Raw genomic sequence first — 23,124 nt, forward strand, 5'->3', positions numbered from 1 at the left:
ATATGCATAGATGCCAGTGGGAGCTAACTTTTTATCATGTGTAAGGACAGGGAGGAGAACCTGGACACATGAATTGAAATTGTGTGTAGTTGAGCTGAGATTTCTTTGGTTAAAAGATGGATGAACAGTGAACCAGCTACCTCAGCAAGACCAAGCATTCAAAGAGTTCATTTCCATGATTTTCTATATTAAAAAAAGAAAGGGGGGGGACACGGGGGACGGGACGGGATGTGTGCCTGTGTTAATGGGAGGAAAACATTAAGCTATTTATTTTATCCTTTCCATTCTTCATATGCCTTTCTCTCTGTTAGTTTTTGCAAGCTACTGCATAGTAGAATGGGAAGAAGGAGTATGTTTCAGTCAGCGGCTGGGGTTTTGCTGTTGGCTTGGGAGACTGCAAGATCAATTCTGAAGTGACAAGACTTAGCAATAGCTCTGATCCTTTTATATCCAGTGTGCAGGATTTCAGAGTTTATAAAGCACAAGTTAGAGCCTTGTTAATGTGACTTTCTTGTAAAAAGTATGTGTATGTTAACTGTGTTTTGAAGTCTATTCCTTTCCTTTTTGCATGAGGTGTGATCATGAGTGCTGAAACCTGTATTCCTCCTTGTAGTCTTAAGTGGAGACTGGAAAGAAACAGAAGTGAAACATGCATTGCCTCACATATAGGTAACTGTTTTGCCACGGTAACTTGGGGATTTCAAATTCCGGATATGTCATGTCTATTGACACTACTGCTGGAAACAGGGATACAATGACATAGCTCATTTTCCTGCCACTTTGATTCTTCTGCATACAGTGAAAGAGAACATCTCGTCATATGCAATGTCTGTTGTTAAATCCTCCATATTCATGCTCTTATAGACACTTTTTCCCCCAAGAAAACACCACAAAAAAATGAAATACTGTGTGAAAATGCTATACAGCAGCCTTGAAAGAAGTTGTGGTTGTGCCAGAATACATGAATATCTGTTACAAATTTTGCATGGACTTAGTGGTATGTATTTGAAAAATAAAGCTACCTAGTGTTACTTTTTTCTACTTGTACAGTTCATTCTTGGTTGTCTTTTTTTTTGTTATTTGATTGGTTTTGGGGTTTTGTGGTTTTCTTTTGTTTTGTTTTATTTGTTTATGGTGGGTTTATTTTGTGTTTTTTTTTCTTTTTTTCTTGTTTTTTTTTTCCCACAGTAAAATGTTGATTGTCATAGCTGTAGCACACATTTTGTATTTCTAAGACTACTTCTTAAACCAGACATGATTTCTCAGGTGCTTTCTAATGTAGTGGGCAGGTCTGGCAGTGGCTGTGGTTGTCACATTGCACATAAACAGATTCTTGCTGCCATAACAGTCATCCTTCTTTCAAGAAATTGCTTCCAGCTTTGTAAAGGCAAACTTGCAAGAATATCCAAAAAATAATGAATCCAGTGATGCACTTAAGGGTAGTAGTAGTGGTTTAATCTCATTTGCGTTATTCTTCCAACAGTCCCTGGCAGAGCAGGGGCCTTTCCACAGTAGAGTGAATCTGAAAAGCTCACTGTAGTGTCGTTGTGCCCTTATGCTTTTCCACTGCTTCTGCTGTCCAAGTTTGTTCTTGGAGCAGTTTTTGTAGAGCCCTGCAGGATTTGGCAGAAGGTTTTCCAGTTGTGTTTCTGGCGAAGTCTTCTTCCTTTCCTGCTTTCTTCCTTTCACTTTGACTTTCTTACTAGTGTAAATAAAATAATGGCAGTCTTCTGGTGTTTTGGTGTTTTGTTGTGTTTTTTTTTTTGTTGTTGTTTTTGTTGTGTTTTTTTTTTAAGTTCTTTGGCCTGCATTAAAAGTTGGACCTTTGTCTCTGACAGTATTTTCTTTCCCCAGCCCTGTATTCACCAGAGTTGAACTGCAGTAGATTAACAATGGAAGTAACTTTATAAACATAAATAATTAGCTAATACAGAGGGTGCTACAGGTGGGAACCAATACTAAGGAAATATTGCAAACCTAAATTGGAGGTGAGGGTTGAATGTGAAATTGAGGAAGGGGAAGCCTTTGTGTAAAATCTTAGATCTCGTAAGTACTGGCTTTTTAGGTAGAGGTAAGCCTGTAATTACTAAATGTCTCCTCTTCATTACTTCTTTCTTTCAGTGCTTCCAGAAGACTTAAAAAATTAGTCAACTTTTGAAAGGAAAGTTAGAAAAAGTGTGTCATTGCATGGATGCATTTTAAGTTTAGTGTTGGCTAGCAAAGGTAAAGATTGAAGTGTGTAAAGTTTTATAATTAAAATTCAGTGCTCTTACTGTCAGGTTGTGTAAGATTGCCGTAGATTAATTTCAGTTGCTGAGGCTTATTCAGAACAGTTTGTTTCATTTTTATTTCTTTTCTATGGTAGGTAGGTAAGCAAGTTAAACCTCTTGCTTTACTTATTTTTGTTACATATAACCTAGTGGTTCCCTCCTTGAAATTACAACTGTGCAGTTGGCAGTAGGGACTGCAAAACTAGAGGGAGAATGTTTTGTCTTCATTCCTAAAAGCTTGTGAAGAGCACAGTGTGGAAATGTGAGATGGGCCATGAGGAAACACTTTGTCTTGTTTGGTGTCTGATGCACATTGGTCTGCTTGCTGTTGCAGGCTGCACAAGGAGGCCAGGTGAAGGCTGTGAGAAGACGGAAGGCAGAGAGAGAAAGGAGCTTGCCTGTGCCAGCTGGCAGATCTGCAAGGCACATCTGCACAAATATGTCTTGCATCTGTACACTACATCTGATGTACTCAGATACGTCAAGTATCTGAGTCCACAGATACTGTGTCCCTGGCTCCTCTCCTGGACCATTGTGTATGGTTCTTCAAATTTCCAGGGTTTATGCTTCCGGCATTCACCATGGTGAATGCTGTCAGCTCAAGAGATGGTCGCAATTGTTAGTAGAATAAAAACTGGGGAGAAAATGGTTGATGTGCAATACTTCTGTGGGTTTATAGCTCTTTGTTTTCCTGTCCTGTTGCTGCTATGGATACAACACAATTCATTGGCAGCACAGGAGACTGCTCTGACAAATTCCTGACCAGTTTCTTAACTGCACCAGGTGACTAGTCTCCTTGAATTTGTTGAGAAGTCCTGTCATGCTTATGGTTAAGGGAAGAAGACCTGAAGAAGACCTAAGTTATTAGGGCCTAACTGACTAGGCAGCAGAGATATAGGAAAAGTAAAAAATACATCTCAAATGCAGTGTGAACAAGGGCATAGGTTTTTGGTGTTTTTTTTTCCTATCAGTATTATTATTACAATTCTGGTTGCAGCTTGTAACAACAGAATGATGGTGGAAGCTGGAAATAGTGTAGATGCATTGCTGCACTTCCTGTGGGCACATGCAGAGTGCTTTCTGTGCCTTCCACGAGGTGTGTGTAGTCCAGTGGCTACAACAAAGAGGTTTGGAAATACCTTCACTTGTGTTAGCTTACACTTGAGTCTGCCATGAGAAGGAACATGTTGGGAGGTTCCTCAGTCAGCTTGCTTGAGGGTAGTGTGTCTGCAGTGATCTCCTGGAGTTCCAGGGCAGAGGAGAAAGATTTGGTAATTTCATGCATTGTTTATTTCAGCTGCTTGGTGTGGTCTAAGCAGTCTCCTAGTAGTAAGACACTGTGGAGGTCCTGGAGGGAGAGATTGTTTGCAGGGAAAGGAGTAGAAGAGAGAAAAAAATTGTTGGAACTAGAAAAAGAAAGGTCACGATGTCGTTGACTAGCTGACAGCCTGATTGTTCCATGAAATCTGTCTGAACCAAGAGATTGGCTTAGAAGTCAGTTTGTGTTGTAGGTGCTACAGAGTCTTGGCTTGTAATTTCCCTGACAGTAAAATTTCATAGTCTTCTTGTCTTTTCAGCTGCCTATTGTATGTGCTCAGCAGAAACCAAAATGTTGGAAGTGGTATGTTTATGTTTAACCTGCACCTGGCAGAGGAGGAGTGGTGCTGTGAGGCCTTTAAGTGCAGAGGTAGCACAGATTTAAAAAATAAGACAGTAAAGGCTTCTGTAGCTACATCATGATAGGTTTGCTGACTAAAGCAGCATTTCTACTTGAACATCCTTTTTGTTAGCTCAGGTTCCAACCGTATCCATTCACTTCAGTCTTCACCTCTTCCCTTCTTCCCTGTACAGTGCTTTTTTCTTTTTTGCCTTGATAGTCCTTTACAGCTAGCTGAGTGCTGCAGGAGGGTTCTCCTTGGTCTTCCTCTAATCTGAGCTTGCCCCATGTCACTTTAGATTAGTCTTTGGGGAAATGATTTCCTCCTTGTAGGATGTCGTAAGACCTGTAGTCCCTTCAAAAGCCCAGGGTCTTATTGCTGCCTATATATCTGTCCTGCAGTGTTGTGGAATGAGAAGAGATGCTCCTCATACCATGTACGAGGACGGTCTGGCAGTCGGGGATGATGTTGTGCCAGGGAGGATTTGCTTTTATTCTGGTTTAGCTGTCGGAGCAGCTGCATGCTGGGACTTAAAATAGGGACTCTTACATTCTTTTTGTAAAGACAGATGGTCCTCAGTCCTTGTGCTTGTCAGAGGATTTTGGTCTCATATGTTTCCTTGAAATGATCTTCTGCTAGCTCACTGAAAAAACAGATGTTATTGATTCTCCCCTGCCCCCTGTTCTCTTGATCTTGTAGGATTTGCAACTTCTGTTTTTTTGCAGGTGTTTTTTGTGGTTGTTTTTTGGCTCTTTTAGTTATTATTTTTGTGTTCCCTCCTGGGTCTGGGGGGGAGACCTGCTGACCAGAGGAAGGTGAAAGCTTTAAAACACGCCCAGCACCTTGGTAGTACAGTAATAGGAGCTTTGTGTTTTAAGTTACTGCAGTATGTCCTGTGTTTCATACTTGGGATCTTATTTCTATTGTAATAACTGACATCTGGAAAGAAGAGCAGCAAGTTGTAAAAAAGTCAGTAACTGATTCGGTCAGCATTTGTACAGCTTTGTAAAGGTTTCCTGGAAGATGTAAGTAGTTTAATGGAAAGTTGTGAGCAGAATAGGTTAGCCTGTGTCAAGATGTCCTATGTAACAAAGTCCTATAATGTCCTGTAATTATCAGATTTACTCTGGAACAATAGTCTCAAGGTTTCAAAGACCTTGGTTTCCACTTTGTAGTTTGTTTCTTGTGCTTTCAGGTGTGCAGCCTGTTTATTTGTACAATTGCCATGGTGTAGCTTGCCTCAACCTTGCATCTTGTGCTTTGTCTAGACTCTTTCTGCCATATAAACTGTAATTGGACTTGGGTTGTATGTGCTTTGTGGTTTTCTTCTGTTGACACGATGCCTACAATATGACCAGAACTCTAGGTTGAAGAAGAATAATAACAAGCATTTGCCTTCTGGTTAAATAGTGGAGATATGGAACATCATGATCTGAATGCAAATGGCAACAAACATCTTTTCAAGAGTTAATAGCCCCACAGCTGCACACTTCTGTGGTCAAAGCAGAAAGGGCAGGGAATGACTTGGAGGTCCTAGCTTTCTGTTGCACCTTTGGAGATGTCCTAACCTTGATTTAAAAAAGAGAATGAAGCAAAGGAAATCTTGACTGTTTCTGTCTTTGACAGAAGTCGTCTCCATGTAATTGTGGAGTTTGGTACTGGAAGCTACCAGGGTGGTTTTGGCCATCAGTTGTTTGCTCATGTAGTGTTAAAAATACAAGATGCATCTGTGCTGAGTGATGTTGAGATGAAAGTACTTTAAGAACTGGGGAGTTGTGTATGGCATTTCTTAGAAGCCCATTAGGGGATGTTAAAAAAATGCTGTTTTCTTGCTACAGCAATTTTGAATTTCAACCAATTTCTCTTTTTTTCCTGTATTTCTTTTTAACTGCAGATCAACTTGAACGTGTGTTCTTGCGTCTTGGCCATGCAGAAACAGATGAGCAGTTACAGAACATTATTTCCAAATTCCTACCCCCTGTACTCCTCAAGCTGTCCAGCACACAAGAAGGAGTTCGTAAAAAGGTAAGGGTGCAGTTTATCCTAATGGTATGTTGTCCTGTTCAGGGAGAAGGAAATGCCCCTGATGTATCATGGTTTACTGTACTACTATACCTACAACTGTTAATGGCTTAAAGAAAACAGTCATTGATTGTATCAGCAAGGTCTTTTACAGATGCATGGGCTCTTGTAGCTGCGTGAAGGCTGCATTTGTTTCCAGTTGAAGCCAGCTAGCTGTGAGTTAGCCTGAGACCTAGACTTGGTATCATAAAGACAGTTGCTCTTGCTTCCATATTAGGACTGTTCTGCATTCACGGCACATGTGGGGCAGGCTTAGTTCTGTATGAAAGACCTTGAAGACATACTCCTTGATGTCATTCACTTGTCTGACAGTAGGAATAGGAGCAAGCACCAAATAATGTTAAAGATGGAATTTCATACATACTTGAAGGAATTCTGTTCCCTGGTACAGAAGGCAGCTTTATCACAGAATTCATTCAGGTATATCTTAAATTCTACATTCAAAACTGTTTGATCCTTGCCTGGTTACAGGCATAGGATCAAGGACCAATCCATTTTGGAGGTTGAATTTAATATGTACCTGGGAAATTCAGTTCCCTGGTTATGGGATAAAAGCTCATCTGCACACCTGTGACTTCACATCACTGAAGATTTACTGTGGTGTGTGTAACCTGCAGGTAAATCTGTTCAATGTGCACATTGCTGTTTTCTGTTACTTACATCACACCTCAGCTTTTCAATCTTTTCAATTCTTGCTCTTGCATTGCCATTAATGTGACTGGGGAATGTCTTAAGAAGTCTGAATTTTCAAGCGCTCATGACTTTTAAACACAAACACCTAGCTTTCAAATGCTAATTTTGCCTGGCGGACAGCAAAGAATGTGTCTGTTATTCAGCGCCAGCCTCAAAATTGTGTTAAGGCTAAGTAAAAGAAAAGGATATGTTTTTTTACATGAACTCTCAAGTGATTGGAAAGCTAATCTAATGGAGGTTAATAAAGTAGAGGAAATAGAATGGAAAGAGGACAAACTCTTTATCCACCCATTAACTGACTATAGGCATTGACATAACTCTGCCATCCATTGTCATGTGTCTTTTCTGCAATTACTGTAGTGGTTAAAAAAAACAGAACCCAGTAACAGCAACAAAAAAATGCCAACAAAGTCAATTGTCGTGTGAAAACTTGCACCATTTTAATTGGATTGACAGTGAAGCTTTCAACAGTATAGGTATGTGAGCAAAAAAGTACATCTCTGTGGTGCCAGTATACTGCTGAAGTGTAGATTAATACAATTGTTAAAGGATTTGCTTCCACCCAGCTTCAGAAGCACACTGTAGTTTATTCAGTACACCAGATGGGTTGACTGCACACTAATTTAATTCCACAGATTGACTTTCTCCTCAAAATGGTACTGGCTATGGAAAGGGGAAATTAAAAGTTTGTTTTAATTCCTGCTGCCTTAACATATTGCTGTGTTGGTCATATCCCTGCCCTTAATTTTGTGACAGTCAGGTCAATATTAGTGCAACATTCAGTAATTTGAACTCATTCTCTTAATCCACTTACCCTGAAAAGGTAATCCTTCAGGCCATGGTTTGACAGATGAGTTAAATTAAATTCTAGGATGCCTTGTGCCAAACCAGTTACCTGAGCAATGACACAGAACTAATCCATAGTCTTACTCTGCTGGTTCAGATGTGCTCCAAGAAGTACTGATGTGCTAGCACCATTTGTGCCAGACTGAATATGGTGTCGCTTTGTGCAGCCCATGTAAGGCCAGCAAAAACCTGAGAAGCAGTTGTCCTCGAAGTGCAGATGTTTTCCTGATTTGGGTCAGATGAGTACTGCTGGATGAGATCCTTCATGCACTAATTTGATAATAATGATTAGAGAAGCAGGACATGAGCTAAACCTTCACACATGATCTGAGCCAGCCATGGCTTTTTTTTTTACCAGTCACCATGTTCCTTGACCAGGAACTTGACTGGGTTCCTCAAATTCTGTTGTACTCATGTGTTTCTATTCCTTCACAAAAAAGTGTGTGCAGACAGTTTTTTTTCCTTTTGGAAATAGGAGGAATTTGTGACTGCTGGTATAATATTTTTGCAGCAGTGAAACTTGATACCTGTCAGCAGTACTTTAGTTTGTCAGATTATCTCTGGTCTCAGTCACATGCTTATGGTCAGCTATGCAGTTTCTCTAAATTATATCTGGATGTTATTTTGTTTGATGCCTAGCTATGTAGTGGATGCAAAGATGATGTCTTCGCTCATATGCAGATCAGCAAGCATATTGTTCTGAAGTTTCCATGACAAACTACAGTGACAGTGATTTAGCTGCTTTTTCACCAGTATATGACCAAGGTAATGAGCTATGAAAAGCACAGGCCAGTGTACCCACTTTTTTGACTTTAATTGCTCAAAGTCATCGCGCATTTGGGAGTGGCTCTGGTTTTACTGGAGCTGAGCTGACCCCATTTAATGTCACTTTATTGCACCACCTTGCTTGAGAACCTGATCGGGTTTGTGATTGAGATGCAGACGTTCAGTGTGATTTCTCAAGATACATTGTTCCAGAGTGGAGATTGTCTGTAGTTTTTTGAGTTCCTCCATTCAGTTTTGATTTTTAGTGGATTTACAAATGACACTTTGCTGAAACCATGGAAAGAAACTACTTAATGGAGTAGTTAATCATGGGATACTTGAGCTTGATGGTGACCTCAGATTGTCTCCAGACCAACCTCCTGCTTAAAATGGTCCATTACAAGTTAAGACCAGAATATTGAAGGTTTTATTGAGGTAGGTCTTGAAAAGATTCCACAGATAGAGACTGCACAAACTCACTGGGCTCCTGCTCCAGTACTTCAGAGTCCTCATCATGGGAAATACCACTCTGCACCTCTCTTGTTTCAGTGCACCTTTGCCTTTGCTCATTTCACTGTCCACTAGATGCCAGGGCCATTCCCCCAGTGCTGCTGCCTGGCTCCGTCGGCGTTTCTGCTGGGTCTCTGCCTTCCTAGGGCAGGGCTACACATTCCTCCTGCCTGACATTCATGGGGTGTCTGTTGACTTCTCCTCTTCCCTGAAGGATTTCAGTTCTGTATTGTTCCACTGCAAACATAGTTTTCATACACACCCTTGATAACTTTCTTTTTCATTGTTTTTTTGTTCGGTGTCATGAATTGAAGTTACAGCCACAGCAATGCAGATTTCTAAACAAGGCTCAGTTTTGTAGAATCACAGAATGGTTTGGGTTGGAAAGGACCTTAAATATCATCTAGTTCCACCACCTCTGCCTTGGACTGGGATGTCTTCCACTGGACCAGGTTGCTCGAAGCCCTGTCCAACCTGGTTTTGAGTAATCAGCTATGTAGAAATACCTGGTCATCCTCAGTAATAATTTCTTCCTGGCATTTCTGTTGATGGAGGTTATTGTTTTGAGACTTATGTGCTTGTCTTAACAGTGACCTGAGACATGTCAGAGTAGTTTCAAAATAATACAATAAATGATGGATGCCATTTTCTTAGAGATTAAACAATTGGGAATCTCAGCCTGCACAGTGGACTGAGTGTGATGTGTGGAGTCCAAAGTGGTAAAATTGATGGTGGTGCTTTCATGTTTTTTGTTTTCTTCCTGTCAGGTCATGGAGCTGCTGGTTCATGTGAATAAGCGCATCAAAAGTCGTCCAAAAATTCAACTTCCAGTAGAGACATTGCTAGTTCAATATCAGGATCCTTCTGCAGTGTCTTTTGTCACCGTAAGTGTCTCTTCTTCCAAGAGCAGTTGCTGATTTACTTGTGACAAGCAAAATATTCTTTAAAACTCCTGCATTTAGATCTGTCATATTTCCTAGTAAGTATGTTACTGTCATGAGGATGATGTTTTAAGAGATTTTTTTATTTTTTTTAACTAAACTTTATAGTCTGCTGTGGCTGAAACTTTTCATGAAGCACCTACACTATTGATTCAGTTCAAATTACTGATAATTACCCTTGACAATTGATGAACGCATGAATTGTCATTTGTCCTGGTTTCAACTGGGATAGAGTTAACTTTCCTCCTAGTAGCTGGTACAGTGCTGTGTTAATATGCAGATGTTTTAGTTGTCGCTCAGTAGCACTTACTGTAAGTCAAGGACTTTTGTGACTCTCATGCTTTTCGGTGAGGAAGGGCACAAGAAGGCAGGAGAGAGCAGAGACGGGACACCTGACCCAAACTAGCCAAAGGGTTATTCCATACCACAGCACATCATGCCCAGTATATAAACTGGAGGGAGTTGGCCAGGAGGGACCAGCCACTGCTCAGGGACAAGCTGGGCATCTGTCAGGAGGTGCTAACTTGTGTCACTTTTTTGGGATTTTTTTTTTTTTTCCCCCAGGGCATGTGGTTTATTCCTTCCTCCCTCTCTCTATTTCCTGTTGTTGTATTACATTTTACTTTTATGTAAATTATTAAACAAGTCTGTCAACACATGCCACCCTGCTGGGGATGTGAGGAGTGAGCAAGCAGTTGCATGGTACTTAGCTGCTGGCTGGGCTTAAACTATGACACATTGCTTGTATTGTAGAGGGTCTGTTCACTGTTACAAGTTCGGTTTTGCAAGCAGCTACCAAACCTCACCCTGATATGTGCAGGATCAGGGTCTTAAAACGTTGTTCAGTCTCAAAGTCTTACTTAAAACATCTGTATTTCTCTGATCACATGAGAACCTGTATTTTTATGTGGTTTTAGGCCTAAGACCTTAGTTGAGCAAGAAAAGATGATGAAATCCTTATTTTATAGATGGGGAAACTTCACTAGACGGTTTCATTCAGTGTAGGTTAAGAAGTGAAAATGATTCAGAAATGTTTTTGAGAAAGTATGAAGACAGTTTTCACTTCAACTATGATGGATCTATTGCAAATCATCATCATGGGAATAAAAAAAAAAAGAGTGATAAAATCAGAGGGAAACTGCCTGTCCTTATTTGACTGTTCAGTCATATACAGCATAAATGGAAAATATAGCATTTTAGAAACTGATGGAGGAAGGATTAGACTCTCAACAGCAGTAGTATGCAAGTAATCAGATTAACTCTTAAGTAAGTGGGATTATCTGGAGTTCATACTTTGGAAATCGTTGAGAGCTTCTAAAGTGTGTGTGTAAGGTAGAGCAGTAAAACTGTCTTCTTTGAAGGCAAGCTTGACATGAGCTGTGCTTTTGGCTGGACATGTCAAAAACCTGTTTTCATTCATGTCTCTGAGTGGTGCATGTTGTGATGTGCCACGAGGCTTCATAAAATTTTAACAAGTACCACTTACAAAGAAAGAAGTATAAGACTTCTCACTTCAATGCTTCTTCCAACCAGGTCATCAAATGCACAATTCTCATCTCTGCAGTTCTTGACTGGATTTGTATCAACATGATAGCAGTTACATAGTCCAGTGTTTGGTATTGCTCTGCTGTGCTGTGTTGTCACTGGGCTCTGTTTGGATTGCACTTGCAGCTTTTAATTATGATGATTGAGAAACATGTTTTCAAAAGAAATCTTTCCTGTGCTGCTTTGTATTTATTCAATATTGCTTTTTATTTTATTTCAGAAATAGGTAAAAGAGAACATTATATTTGCTTTCCTTGAAGCTGTTCCTTGGGTAAAACTGCTGTTAGTGAAATTGGCAGCAAGTAAGAGAAGCTAGAGAGGGCTTTTTGCATTGTTGCTTTCCTCCTTTGAAAGGGGAGGCTCCCCTTTAACAGCTGTCAGTCCAGTTATTCAGAAACTGGTCTTCTGAAACATTATTTCCAACACCTAATTATTTAACACAATTTAAGAGTTTAAAGAATAGGTATTTCTTTTGCGCTGTTGCAATAATGTGTGCTTTTTCTACTCTTTTAGAATTTTACCATAATTTATGTTAAGATGGGATACCCCCGTCTGCCTGTGGAAAAACAATGTGAATTGGCTCCAACACTCCTCACTGCAATGGAAGGGAAACCTCAACCACAGCAAGACAGGTATAACTACTTACTCTTGGAGCAAATGCTGTTGATACTGGTTTAGTAAAATTGTATCACTTGTTAAAAGGTTGGTTTTTTTTTTGTTCTGGGTTTTGTGGTTTTTTTTTTCCTTTCCTTGGTGATTTCTTCATTGCCTAGGATGTTCTTGGCTTGAACAATTTGAATCAGCCATCCAGTAGTTTGGGTGATACAAAGAATTCATACAATCTAACATTAAAATAATATACAGGCTCTGCAGCAGCAGACTCCTGGTATGATAAGAGGGTCTGTGTTATGATGGATGTGCCTGTCCATATCCCCTATCCATCTTCATCAGATTCTGGCTTCTGGCTTAAATCTATACCATCAGTATATATCCTCTGTCCAGCAACTGCAATACCAATAAAAAGTCTCAGATTGGAGACTCTAAATTGTGAGAACAAAAGTTCCTACTCAGTTGTAGTAAATAAAAAAGACTGAAGTTGGAACTGCTGTGTACTAAGACCTTCTAGAAAACTGTTAATCATGAACCTGCTCCTTATTTATTTTGAGATGGATTTCCACTATGCTGGCAGTGGAAAATGGCATCCAAATCAGATCTTCATTCACTCTGTGTCACTGTGATCGTCTGAAGGTGTTTTTAAAGTGACCTTACTGAAAGTTCTTGCTGTAAAATCTTGGTTCTGTTCATGAGATCAGTTTGAAAATACCTGATTGTTTTCTCTGAGACCATGGTTTTGACCTGTCTTGAAAAGCAATTACATGAGTGAAGAGAGCTTTGAGAAATCTGGCTATATAATGAATATATTAGTGTGCACTCCTTGGTGAAGCTGAACAATATTAATCAACTTCTGCTCTAGGTAGATTCAGATTTGAAACTTTAAATTTCTTAGAGATGAGACAGTCCTAGCCTGCATTTTGTGGCTCAACTCTGAAGCATTTAAAGTCTGGGCACAGGCAGTTGGCTTTGTCTCTCCAGATGTGTGTGTGTGTGCATGCATGCATGCATATGTGTGTATATATATATATACACACACACGTGTTCCGTTTTAAGTGCAAATCCTAATTTATCTTCTGTTATCTTCTGCCTTCCATTTTTAAGTACCTCAGGTGGCAAATAAGAGGCCACTGGATTGTGAATCGGTTTAACTTGTGTTAAGATTTTTCTTGCTATTAAGGTCCAACTTTGTTGTTAAAGGTTTCTCTCTTGAATGTTAAGAATAAACAGGTGTGATTTTTTTAAATGGTTGCAGTAAATGTAATTGTTTTTTCAGCCTAATGCATCTTCTAATACCAACCCTTTTTCACATGAAATACCCTGCTGAACCACTGAAAGCAGCAGCTTCTCCTTTTAATCTTGCTGAAAAACCAAAGACTGTACAGCTGCTTTTGGACTTTATGTTGGATGTTCTTCTTATGCCTTATGGGTAAGTAAGACTTAATACCAGTCTTCTTTAGTACTGATGTGTTCTTTGTGCGAAATGTTACAAAGTGCACACTTGGAAACTCTTTTATGAAAGTATGCCGTCATTTCCTAGTTTGAATGAAACCAGTTACATGTTACAGTAAGACACGTTACATTACATGTTTCAGTAAGACTCAAGGCAGGGTCCTAGTTTTAAGAATGGGATCACCATCTTTCTTATTTAACAAAATGTCTTTCTGGTTAATTGGGTGTTGCGCTATTCTGTCCTTGACCTCTTTTGGGGATCAAAGTGAAGCTATGAGACATGTGAGCTATCTGTTAAATAGCTAAACCTTTAAAATAGAAGCCAGATCAAAATGTGTGCTGATCTTCCTGCAGTGAAGTTTTAAGGCTTATTCCTGCAAGGTCATAAGCAAGTGTAATCTCTGAAAGCTTGTGCTTTCCAGAATCGAACCTTTGATAACAAGAATTGTCTTTTATCTCTCTTCCAATGGAAAAACATTGTGACTGTAATGGCATGTCTCAGTGTGAGCACTGTTCCTGAAGGCAAGAAGGATTTACAGAGCAATTTAAATTTACTGACCACTGCTCATTGGGAATCTTCTCTAGTGTCTAAAATCAATACTTTCTAAAAATCTGTTTTCCGCTAGTTTCTTTAGTGTCTTTGTATTGCTAAGGGAGCTTTTGCTTTGAAAGAAAATAGAAATAATTTTAAAAAGTTAAACACTTTTTTCCCCCCCTTTTTTTTTTTTCCCCAACAGTTCATAGATTCCTGTAGGTTTTTTCTGAGCACTTAACTCTTGCTTGAGTGGATTGCTCTAAAGGAATGACTTTTAAAATAGTGAGCAAGTGATGTTTCTCCATGTAGCGTTGTTAGGGGCCATACTTCCATCTGATGTTTTGGGGGCCACTTCCTTAACATTTGAGTGTGTAGAGTCTTGCAGCTTATAGTTTAAAACACCTAGTCTGCTCCTCTGTTCATAGCTCACACTTTTCAGGCTGCCCAGGTTTATGCTTTTTAGCCTCACCAACACACTGCTGTGGTGGTAGCAGCTTCAGAAGATGAAGTCCTTGGGCTTTGCAGTAAGACTTTACTTCATTCCATGGTTTTGTATTCTGGAGGAGTGTGACAACTTTTAAATACTCAGAGATCGAAAGGGTAGAGGCTGAAGGGGGTCTTCATCTATCCTGTAGTACCGGGTATCTGTCTCAGTTTTGTTCCCTGGGGTGAGACAGTTCGCAGCTATTTACAACCAAGTTACACTCAGTAGAACTTGCCCTGTCATTGCCCAGTTGCGAATTAGCCTTGCCAATCTGCATGCAGTAAAAACCACCAGAAAGCCTAACTGTAGGGCTTAAAGCTCGTAATGAAGTCCAAGTGTTTAAAGTTTTAACTAATGAGACTTGGGTTGAATGTTTATTCTTATTGGGTCTGTTTACTTTCTTTTGTTACCTGTGTGCTGAATGCAAAACAGATTATGGCTGTTTGGAGCAACATAATTACTGTTGGTCTCTGCATTACAATTCTGATGCCCTCACGTGTTGATCAGCTTTCAAGGATGTAGAGAAGTGGAGTGGCTTTTGTGGGAGTATGGAGATACTCACAGAGCAGCTAGACTAGCCAGTGTCCATAGCCAGCCTCCAAGAAGACTTAAGAACTGTAAACCTTTATGGTTTCTGCTTTCCTTCCCTGCCCAGCACTAAACCTCCTACTTTCCAAGATATTTTTTATTTATATTTTGTATCAAGGGCTGTTTCCTGCCACTTAATGTTGCATATGCTTCATTATTTCCCTTGTTAATATTTGCATTTTCCGTAGAAATAGTACAAATGTTGTTAAAGCTTTCAGCACAAGTTTCTCAAATGCAGTACTGTTGGGAGTATTCCTTTCTAATACAAAAGAGACCATTCTGTCTGTTTTTTAACCTGAGATAACTCTTTTCAGAAATGCCAGTGGAACCTTCCCTTTCCTAACTGAGGTTTGTTTTCAAACAGCTATAATGAGATTGTTTCAGCTTTTGCAGAATATGCTGGGATAACTGGTGTCTGAGTCTCAACAGAGTAAAATTCTGTCTTATGTCAGTCATGGCATTAATTAAAGAAGAACAACTGAAGTTGGACAGGTTATATGTATTACTCCATTCCAGCATCTAATTCAGATGGCAATGTGGATTAGTAAAGCCTCTAATTAACTTACTTTCCCACCTGCTCAGGTTTGTGCTGAATGAATCTCAGAGTCGACAAAACATGCCCTCGGGCCAGGGCTCTTCATCAAGTAGTGTGGGAGGTCCTGGAATTCCTCAGCCACCTCCAGGGATGAGCTTTTATGCAGCCAAAAGGGTAATTGGAGATAGCCCATGGACACCAGAGCTACTAGAACAGGTACTTGTAGATGCAAGGCTGGTCCTTGGTGAACTGGGGTTGGTAGGAGGGGTGGCTACAGACAGAGGAATGGAAGGCCAGAGGGAAAATACATAACTAATTCTGACCAGGTTTTCAGTTGCCCTTAGTTCCCCCTGAGGGAATTTATTGAGGGAGTTTACATGATGCCTTATGGAACTTTGCAGAGGTGAGACAGGATGGGAGGTGCCAGCAGCTGCCAGGGCTGGTTAGGAAGCAACCACACCAGCAGCCTACTCTTGCATTTTCCTCCTAAACATTGTAAAGTTGCAAAACTCTTCTGTTGATGAAGTGTCTCTTTTTTAGCAGAGAAGCAGTAAAGTATCCCTACTTGATATATGATGCTGGTATGTGATGCTGGTACTTTGACCCAGTTTACTGCTTTGAGAGGAGGCAAAAAGAAGGTGCTGCTAAAGAGATGGAGAGATTGTGGACATAGCCCTAGCAAGCAGAAGCCATCATTTGAGACAGCTGAGCTGCTGTGGTTATTGTGACATACTTTTTTGTCAATAACGCTGCCTTTACTTTCCTCACTGTTGAACAGTGTAAGCTGGGTATAGTGAAGTTCATTGAAGCTGAGCAAGTGCCTGAACTTGAAGCTGTTATACACCTGGTTGTAGCCTCCAGTGATACAAGACACAGTGTTGCCACGGCTGCAGACCTGGAACTAAAGAGCAAACAAAGGTACAGTTTGGATCTTTGGAAAAAAACGGTGCTAGTGTTCCTGCCAAAGCTAGCTGCAGTTAATATAGTGCCCCAGAGACACTGCTCTGAAAGGAGGAAGGCTGCAGTCCCCTGCATACCTGTGGAGCTGCCATGCAGTCACACAGAGCTGGGAACACTGTGGCCCAGTCTTGCAGCTGGGGATGTTACTTGGCTCTGGAGCTGACACCTTTAGCTGTCTGTTTTCAGTCATCTTTAGAATTGCTTTTGAGCCGTTTTCTTACTCCTTGGTTTCCAAATTGCCCTCTATGGACTGTCAGTGGTCAATAACACCTTAGTAAGTGAATCACAGCTGGTTGAATTATCTATATTGTCTCTGCTGGAAAAAAAAATGCTTTCATTTAATTTATTAAGGAAGTAAAGAGACTGTAATTGTGGAGTAGACCATAGTCTAGGAAGTTTGGCAGCCACCATTTTCTACATTATTAAAATTTTGCTCACCTTCAGTCCCTCTTTCAGTTTTGTCAAAGCATATATGCTTTTGTTTTCTGTGGGATGTTTTTTGGGTGGAAGTGCGTGTGTTCCAAACAATCTCATTAGTAACTAGTATTAGATGATTATTTGTGGGCAGACAGGTTTGTCTGAGAGACAAAGATGAAATAGTGTTGTGGTTCAAGCCCAGCTGGTAACTCAGAGCCATGCAGCTGCTCCCTCACTCCTCCACGCTCCTCCTTCTTCCTCTCTGCACTTCCTGGAAGGATGGGGGAGAGAATCGAAAGAACGTAACAGTCCATTAACTATGGTGTAACACAAAACCACTGCTGCTGCCACCAATGATAGTAATGATAAGGGAAGAGAATGCAACCGTTCACCACCCGCTGACCGATACCCAGCCCAACCTGAGCAGTGATCTAGCTCTTCTGGGTAACTGCCCCCATTTTATATACTAGGCATGACGTGCTGTGGTATGGAATACGCCTTTGGTGAGTTTGGGTCAGGTGTCCTGTCTCTGCTTCCTCCCAGCTTCCCCTCCTCCCTGGCAGAGCAGAGCATGAGGCTCAGAAAGTCCTTGGTCAGAGTAAACATGACTTAGCAGCAACTGAAAACATCAGTGTTATCGGTGTTGTTCCCAGGTTGAACAGTCTCCTTCCCTGGAGACATTCAAAACCCGCCTGGACACATTCCTGTGTAACATTATCTAGGTGTTCCTGCTCCAGCAGGGGGATTGGACTAGATGATCTTTCGAGGTCCCTTCCAATCTCTAGCATACTGTGATACTGTGAAAGTCAAAAACACAGCACTGAACCAGCTACTAAGAAGTATCCACCGCTTATTCCATACCATTCACGTTGTGCTCACATCCCCCATTTTTCAATATACCATCACTCTTGTCTCATATAAATATATGCATATACACACACACACACACACAAAGAGAGAGATCATTCCTTAGTGCACGGACCAATCCCTATAAAACTGCTGAGTTCATCTGGTCCATGATGTCAGGCTTCATCTCTTGTAACAGTCTTTCAGAGCAGGAGAGAAGAGTGTGCAGTGTTGGATCATTGCCTGCTGATGACACTGTGGAATTCATCTGTTCACTGCTGAGCTTGTCTGGTTTCGCTAAAGTTCATTCTCTGTTGGGATGATGGTTGGAGGGAAGTCGGGGCCAGTTGCTGGTGACCTGAAGGCATCTAGTTGGTGGGCTATAAAAGTGCTACACAGCAGGCAGCAGCATACAATTGAGTTCATTGGCTGTTTTCCCCTAAAATCAAATCCCCTTGAGGTACACATCGGGCTTCTGCATCTTCCCCCATTACCCACCAAAGTATATGTGCGTCCCTGAGCAAAAGCAATCCCATGAGTGGGTTTGTGTTTACGTGAAGCAGGAATAACCCAGACTTTCTCCCCAGCAAATTCTTTATGTGCACCACAGGAACTTAATCCCCTTCTACAATATGTAAAAGTTTTGACTGGGCTGGGCCAGCCCTGTTGGCAGATCCTTCTGATGTTGACCAACCAGGTGGCAATATCAGTCGTGGCATACTGCTTGGCTGCCTTTGACTCTAGTTTGTACTGAAGTTCTAGCATGTCCGGTACGGCAGCACTCAATGGTGGTGTGACTTCACTCAGGCTGCGATAGTCTACTGTTAGTCTCCATTCTCCATTAGACTTTCGCACTGGCCATATGGGGCTATTAAAGGGTGAGCGGGTCCTGCTGATCACCCCCTGACTCTCCAGTCTACGGATCAGCTGATGGATGGGAATCAGGGAGTCTCGGTTGGTGCAATACTGCCGCCGGTGCACTGTTGTGGTCGCAATTGGCACTTGCTGTGCTTTGACCTTCAGCAGCCCCACAACAGAAGGATCCTCTGAGAGACCAGGCAAGGTGGACAGCTGCTCAGTTTCCTCAGTCTCCAAAGCAGCAATACCAGAAGCCCATTGGTACCCTTTTGGGTCTTTGAAGTACCCTCTCCTGAGGTACTCTATGCCAAGGATGTATGGAGCCTGTAGACCCATCACAGTGGGGTGCTTTTGCCACTTCTTCCCAGTCAGGCTGATTTCAGCCTCCAGTACAGTCAACTCTTGGGACCCTCCTGTCGGTCCAGAAATTTAAATGGGTTCCACCCCTTGACAACTTGATGGCATCAGGGTACACTGTGCACCGGTGTCTACTAGAGCCTTATACTTCTATGGGACTGATGTGCCAGGCCATCTGATCCTAGATGGATCAGATAGTCCTAGAATTAAAAATACCCTCTTCCCTATTTAAATGTCAAAGCACTGAGGTTGGTGAGGCACTGGAGCAGGCTGCCAGAGAAGCTGGCTGCCCCATCGCTGGAAGTGCTCAAGACCAGCTTGGATGGGACTTTGAGAAACCTGGTCTAGTGGAAGGTGTCCCTGTCCATGGCAGGGGTTGGAACTGGATGATCTTTAATGTCCCTTTCAATCCAAACCATTCTGTGGTGGTTTCAGGAACATGGAGAGGTTTATTAACAGGTGACCATTCTGTATTCAATCAGTAGGATGGCGTGATTTATATGCCTTGTTTCCGTGGAAGAGAAGGAAGCATGCAGGTTTCTCACAAATTATTTAGAATTTTGTTGTCAAAATTTGCAGGTGAAATTTGTAATAACTTCGCATTCTTTATGATTGTGTATTATATGGATGTGGAAGGAGTGATTAGATGTCAAACTAGATATATTAAATCTCTGAAGAATATGAATATGATGCTAAATGCTCTAAAGCATATACTGTAAAAAGTGGAGTTTAGGATCTTAACATGTTGGTGTTCAATGTTTTTTTTCTTTAGTGTAATTGACTGGAACAATCCTGCTATCATCAACAAAATGTATAAAGTGTATCTTGGGGATATACCACTGAAAACCAAGGAGGTAAGATTTGCCTTCAGAATTGCATAGCTGCTTAATTTCAGAAGGTGTGATTTTAGTTTCCTTACTTTAGTTGGAGAAGACATACATATCTCTTAAATCTATCCCTTCCTTTGATATCTGCTTTCACTGAACATTTTTGCTGTTGAATAATTTTTTGTGTGTGTCCTATTGTGTTCTGATTTGCAAAATATAATTGAATTGACTTAGAAAGTACTGCTGTGCAAAGATGCACTATATTAACTCTTTCTGACAGGGATCTGTTCTGAAACCAGAAATGAAACGAGAGTCAGTCAGCACCCGTGTTAAATTAAAGATAGTTCCTCATCTTCTGCGATCCAGGCAAGCTGCAGAAACGTTCCCAGCTAATATTCAGGTAATGCTTACATTCCAAAGCTGTTTTGCCTAATGAGCTTAACAGTATAGTTCGTCCAGCAGTTAAGAAAAGGAAGCACTCTAACTTACAACAGTGTTCAAAGCCGAAGGGGAATTAGAAAACCTTTAAAAGTGAAGCCAGGCACTCTGTGATCTGCTCTTTATTCCTTTGGCCAGGTGGTTTATGATGGACTCTTTGGTGCAAACACAAACGCAAAACTGAGAAGTCTGTCCTTGCAGTTTGTGCATCATATTTGTATCATGTAAGTAATTCAGAAAGCATGATGTCTTTTAGCTATTTTCCCAGCAGTCTCTCTGTTCACTAAATATGTAACTGGACTAAGGACATAGAAAGTAGGGTTTTTTCTTCATTCCTAAAATATCTCTGTGTGTGGTTGCATGCATTAAGCTGTAATTTCTCACCTTAACAGAGTTGAGATACTGTGAGAAGATACTTCTGAGGGATGCAAAAGATAATGTTTTGTTTGTTGGTATCTCTAATTGCAGTTGTCCAGAAAGTAAAATAAAGCCATTAGGCCCGATGCTTTTAAATGGACTTACAAAGCTGATCAATGAATACAAAGAGGTAAGTTGAAAGGCTCTGTACTCTAGAGCTATAATTCTTGATACGAATACAAGCAAAAGACAAATATCTTTATAATGGAAACTGATAAATCTCTTTCTTGTAGTTGCCTTAGATGACTATCAAAGGTTAGCGTTTAGGGAGTTCTGTTGGAAGAGAAGCAAAAAGGCTATAGAGGGAAACTCTTTTATTTGCTTAACAGATAAGGGATAGGTTCTCAGACACTATTTGCAAAGTCTCAGGAAATAATACAGTAGCATCTAGCTGCTGTTACTCATTACTCTCGAGCACACAGGGGCCTCAGTGTGTATACCCCGTTGTGATAAGCAGCTGTATAGGTCTGCCTGTACATCCTTCCATTCTGTCTGTACAGGGATAGTATTGCTGTGGGAAACACGGCACAAACAGAACTGAAAATGCCAGTCTGGTCTAAAGAGTGTCATTTTGGAAAGCACATTCCCCATGATACTCTTTCATGTATCTTATGAAGGCTGGTGTTGCAGATCACCTCTTCTGCAGCTTTGATCCTTGGATATAACCGTCTGACCTGAGTTGGTGTTTGAATATGCGGGCTTCCCTTGCCATTGGGAAGTATTCAGGAAGTATTCAGGAAGAACGAAGCCCCTGTATAAGTGTGCTGCGTTGGTCATCTGCAGGATTCATTGTGCAAACAGCTTCCTTTGTGTAAAGCTGCTGTTTAGGGCGAGTGGAAGGTATCTGTCTCATTGCTACGGTTTCATATAGTTGCTGAATCTGATTACTGCGTCTCTTGAAATAAAATATGATTAGCTGAGATGAGAAGGAAGATGTAAACTTTGTCTCCATTTGCAATTTTCTGTTTTTTGTGGAAGAGCACGCTGCCTCTGTTACTATCTAATGCTTTTGTTCTTGGATACAGTTCATTTGATGTTCCAGGATTCTTTGCCCATGAAAGCCTGTTTGAGCATTTTGAAGACAGGATTTAAAATAAATGTTTAATTATAAGAGATGTGCCTTTGTGTATTCCTGGTTTTTCTCAATTTTATTTATTGTTTTATCATTCAAGGATTCAAAACTGCTCTCAATGGCGTATTCAGCGGTTGGAAAGCTCTCAAGGTAACTGAAGCTCCATTTAAGGAATGGGACATTGATTCATTTTTCCAGAGCAAGCTGTTAATTTATCAGCAGCAAGCTTCATGCCATCTGCCAATTTTGCTATTGAGTGTACAGTGCAAAGAAAAGCATTCTTCTTGTGACATCTCCAAAGTTGTAGAAAGAAATATGTTTTTAGCCGATAGCTTCTCTAGCAGTGATTAATGGCAGCTCATGAATTATGCACAGAATTAATCCACTTTTCTGGATTGCCATAATTTTAAGGAATGTACAGCAAAGACCAGAGGACATGAAACTAGACAAGTGTGTTTTTTTCAATGCTTCAACTGTGTTTAGTTTGGAAACAAACTGGCAGATTTGTTTGACAAATAAAATGTGGGATGAGGGGTAAGACCAATGAGATGTGAAGCATTTCGATTTAAAAAAAACCAAAAAAACTTCATGAATGAAAATATCTTGTTTCAGCCGAATGCCTCAGCTCTTCACTAAGGACATTGCACTGGTACAACAGTTTTTTGAAGCTTTATGTAAGGTGGGTGCTCACAGGGCTTTGGGGAATTGCTAGGATTTTGTACTGGTTTTGCTTAATTCTTGTCACTGTACATTGTGAAGTGAAAACTCTTATTTTTGTATTGCAGGAAGATGCTGATACTAGGCTTGCCATTCAGGAGGCTTTGTCTATGATGGTTGGAGCGTACACTAACTTGGAAGGAGCCCAGCGTACCCTGATGGAAGTTCTTGTTGCTTCTTATTTAATAAAGGTATTTTCAATTGAGTCAAAATTAAGTACGTTAAAAAAAAAAAGTGCTATGAATTGTTTTCCTTTTTTCTGTCACTTTTCCTATACTTTTAGAACAGGTCTTTTTCTTACTGAATGTATTGGCCTGTCTGGGAGAAGGGGAAGTGTGTGCATGCTCAGATGAAGTATTTTTAATACTGTACAGTGGCTGCAAGAAGGGTGGCAGTGCAGTTTTCCATTTGTGTTCTGTTTTGCAGAAACAAAGTTGTTGTGATTATGCTGTATGCTTTTTCAGTCTCCTAAGAAAACTCTGAGAAGGAGCTGCCTCAAGGACAGTGTCTTGTGAAATGTTTTCTGAAAGCAAGAGTTAGGTAGAAAGGATCATTCACTGTTTAGCTGGGATTTCTGTGTGGTATGATTTCTAACATTATAAAAGAACTCTTTAGGAACTCATCCATGAGATGCTAATCCAGAGGAAATCACACTTCACTACTCTCTTACTTCACTGAGTATCGTGTTTGTGTTCAGAA

At 40.7% G+C, this 23,124-nt stretch overlaps 1 protein-coding gene across 4 annotated transcripts in view; it reads left to right on the forward strand.

The window, feature by feature from the left end:
* The window catches only part of ECPAS (Ecm29 proteasome adaptor and scaffold), a 65,248-nt gene that overhangs the window by 3,516 nt on the left and 38,608 nt on the right, over window positions 1-23,124 (forward strand). For 3 of the 4 annotated variants that reach the window (XM_061455126.1, XM_061455125.1, XM_061455127.1), the window contains exons 2-14: window positions 5,823-5,953; window positions 9,592-9,708; window positions 11,824-11,942; window positions 13,199-13,351; window positions 15,564-15,732; window positions 16,295-16,434; window positions 19,727-19,808; window positions 20,062-20,181; window positions 20,358-20,443; window positions 20,688-20,766; window positions 21,809-21,858; window positions 22,321-22,387; window positions 22,494-22,616. In XM_061455126.1, the coding sequence (XP_061311110.1) occupies window positions 5,823-5,953; window positions 9,592-9,708; window positions 11,824-11,942; window positions 13,199-13,351; window positions 15,564-15,732; window positions 16,295-16,434; window positions 19,727-19,808; window positions 20,062-20,181; window positions 20,358-20,443; window positions 20,688-20,766; window positions 21,809-21,858; window positions 22,321-22,387; window positions 22,494-22,616 (1,436 nt within the window). The remainder of the gene's footprint in view (window positions 1-5,822; window positions 5,954-9,591; window positions 9,709-11,823; window positions 11,943-13,198; window positions 13,352-15,563; window positions 15,733-16,294; window positions 16,435-19,726; window positions 19,809-20,061; window positions 20,182-20,357; window positions 20,444-20,687; window positions 20,767-21,808; window positions 21,859-22,320; window positions 22,388-22,493; window positions 22,617-23,124) is intronic. The other variant, XM_061455128.1, reaches the window with a different exon arrangement.

This window comes from Pezoporus flaviventris, unplaced genomic scaffold (assembly GCF_033815535.1).
Source record: "Pezoporus flaviventris isolate CSIRO_AGI_PZ_B2104156 unplaced genomic scaffold, CSIRO_AGI_Pfla_v1 ptg000018l, whole genome shotgun sequence".
Taxonomy (NCBI): domain Eukaryota; kingdom Metazoa; phylum Chordata; class Aves; order Psittaciformes; family Psittacidae; genus Pezoporus; species Pezoporus flaviventris.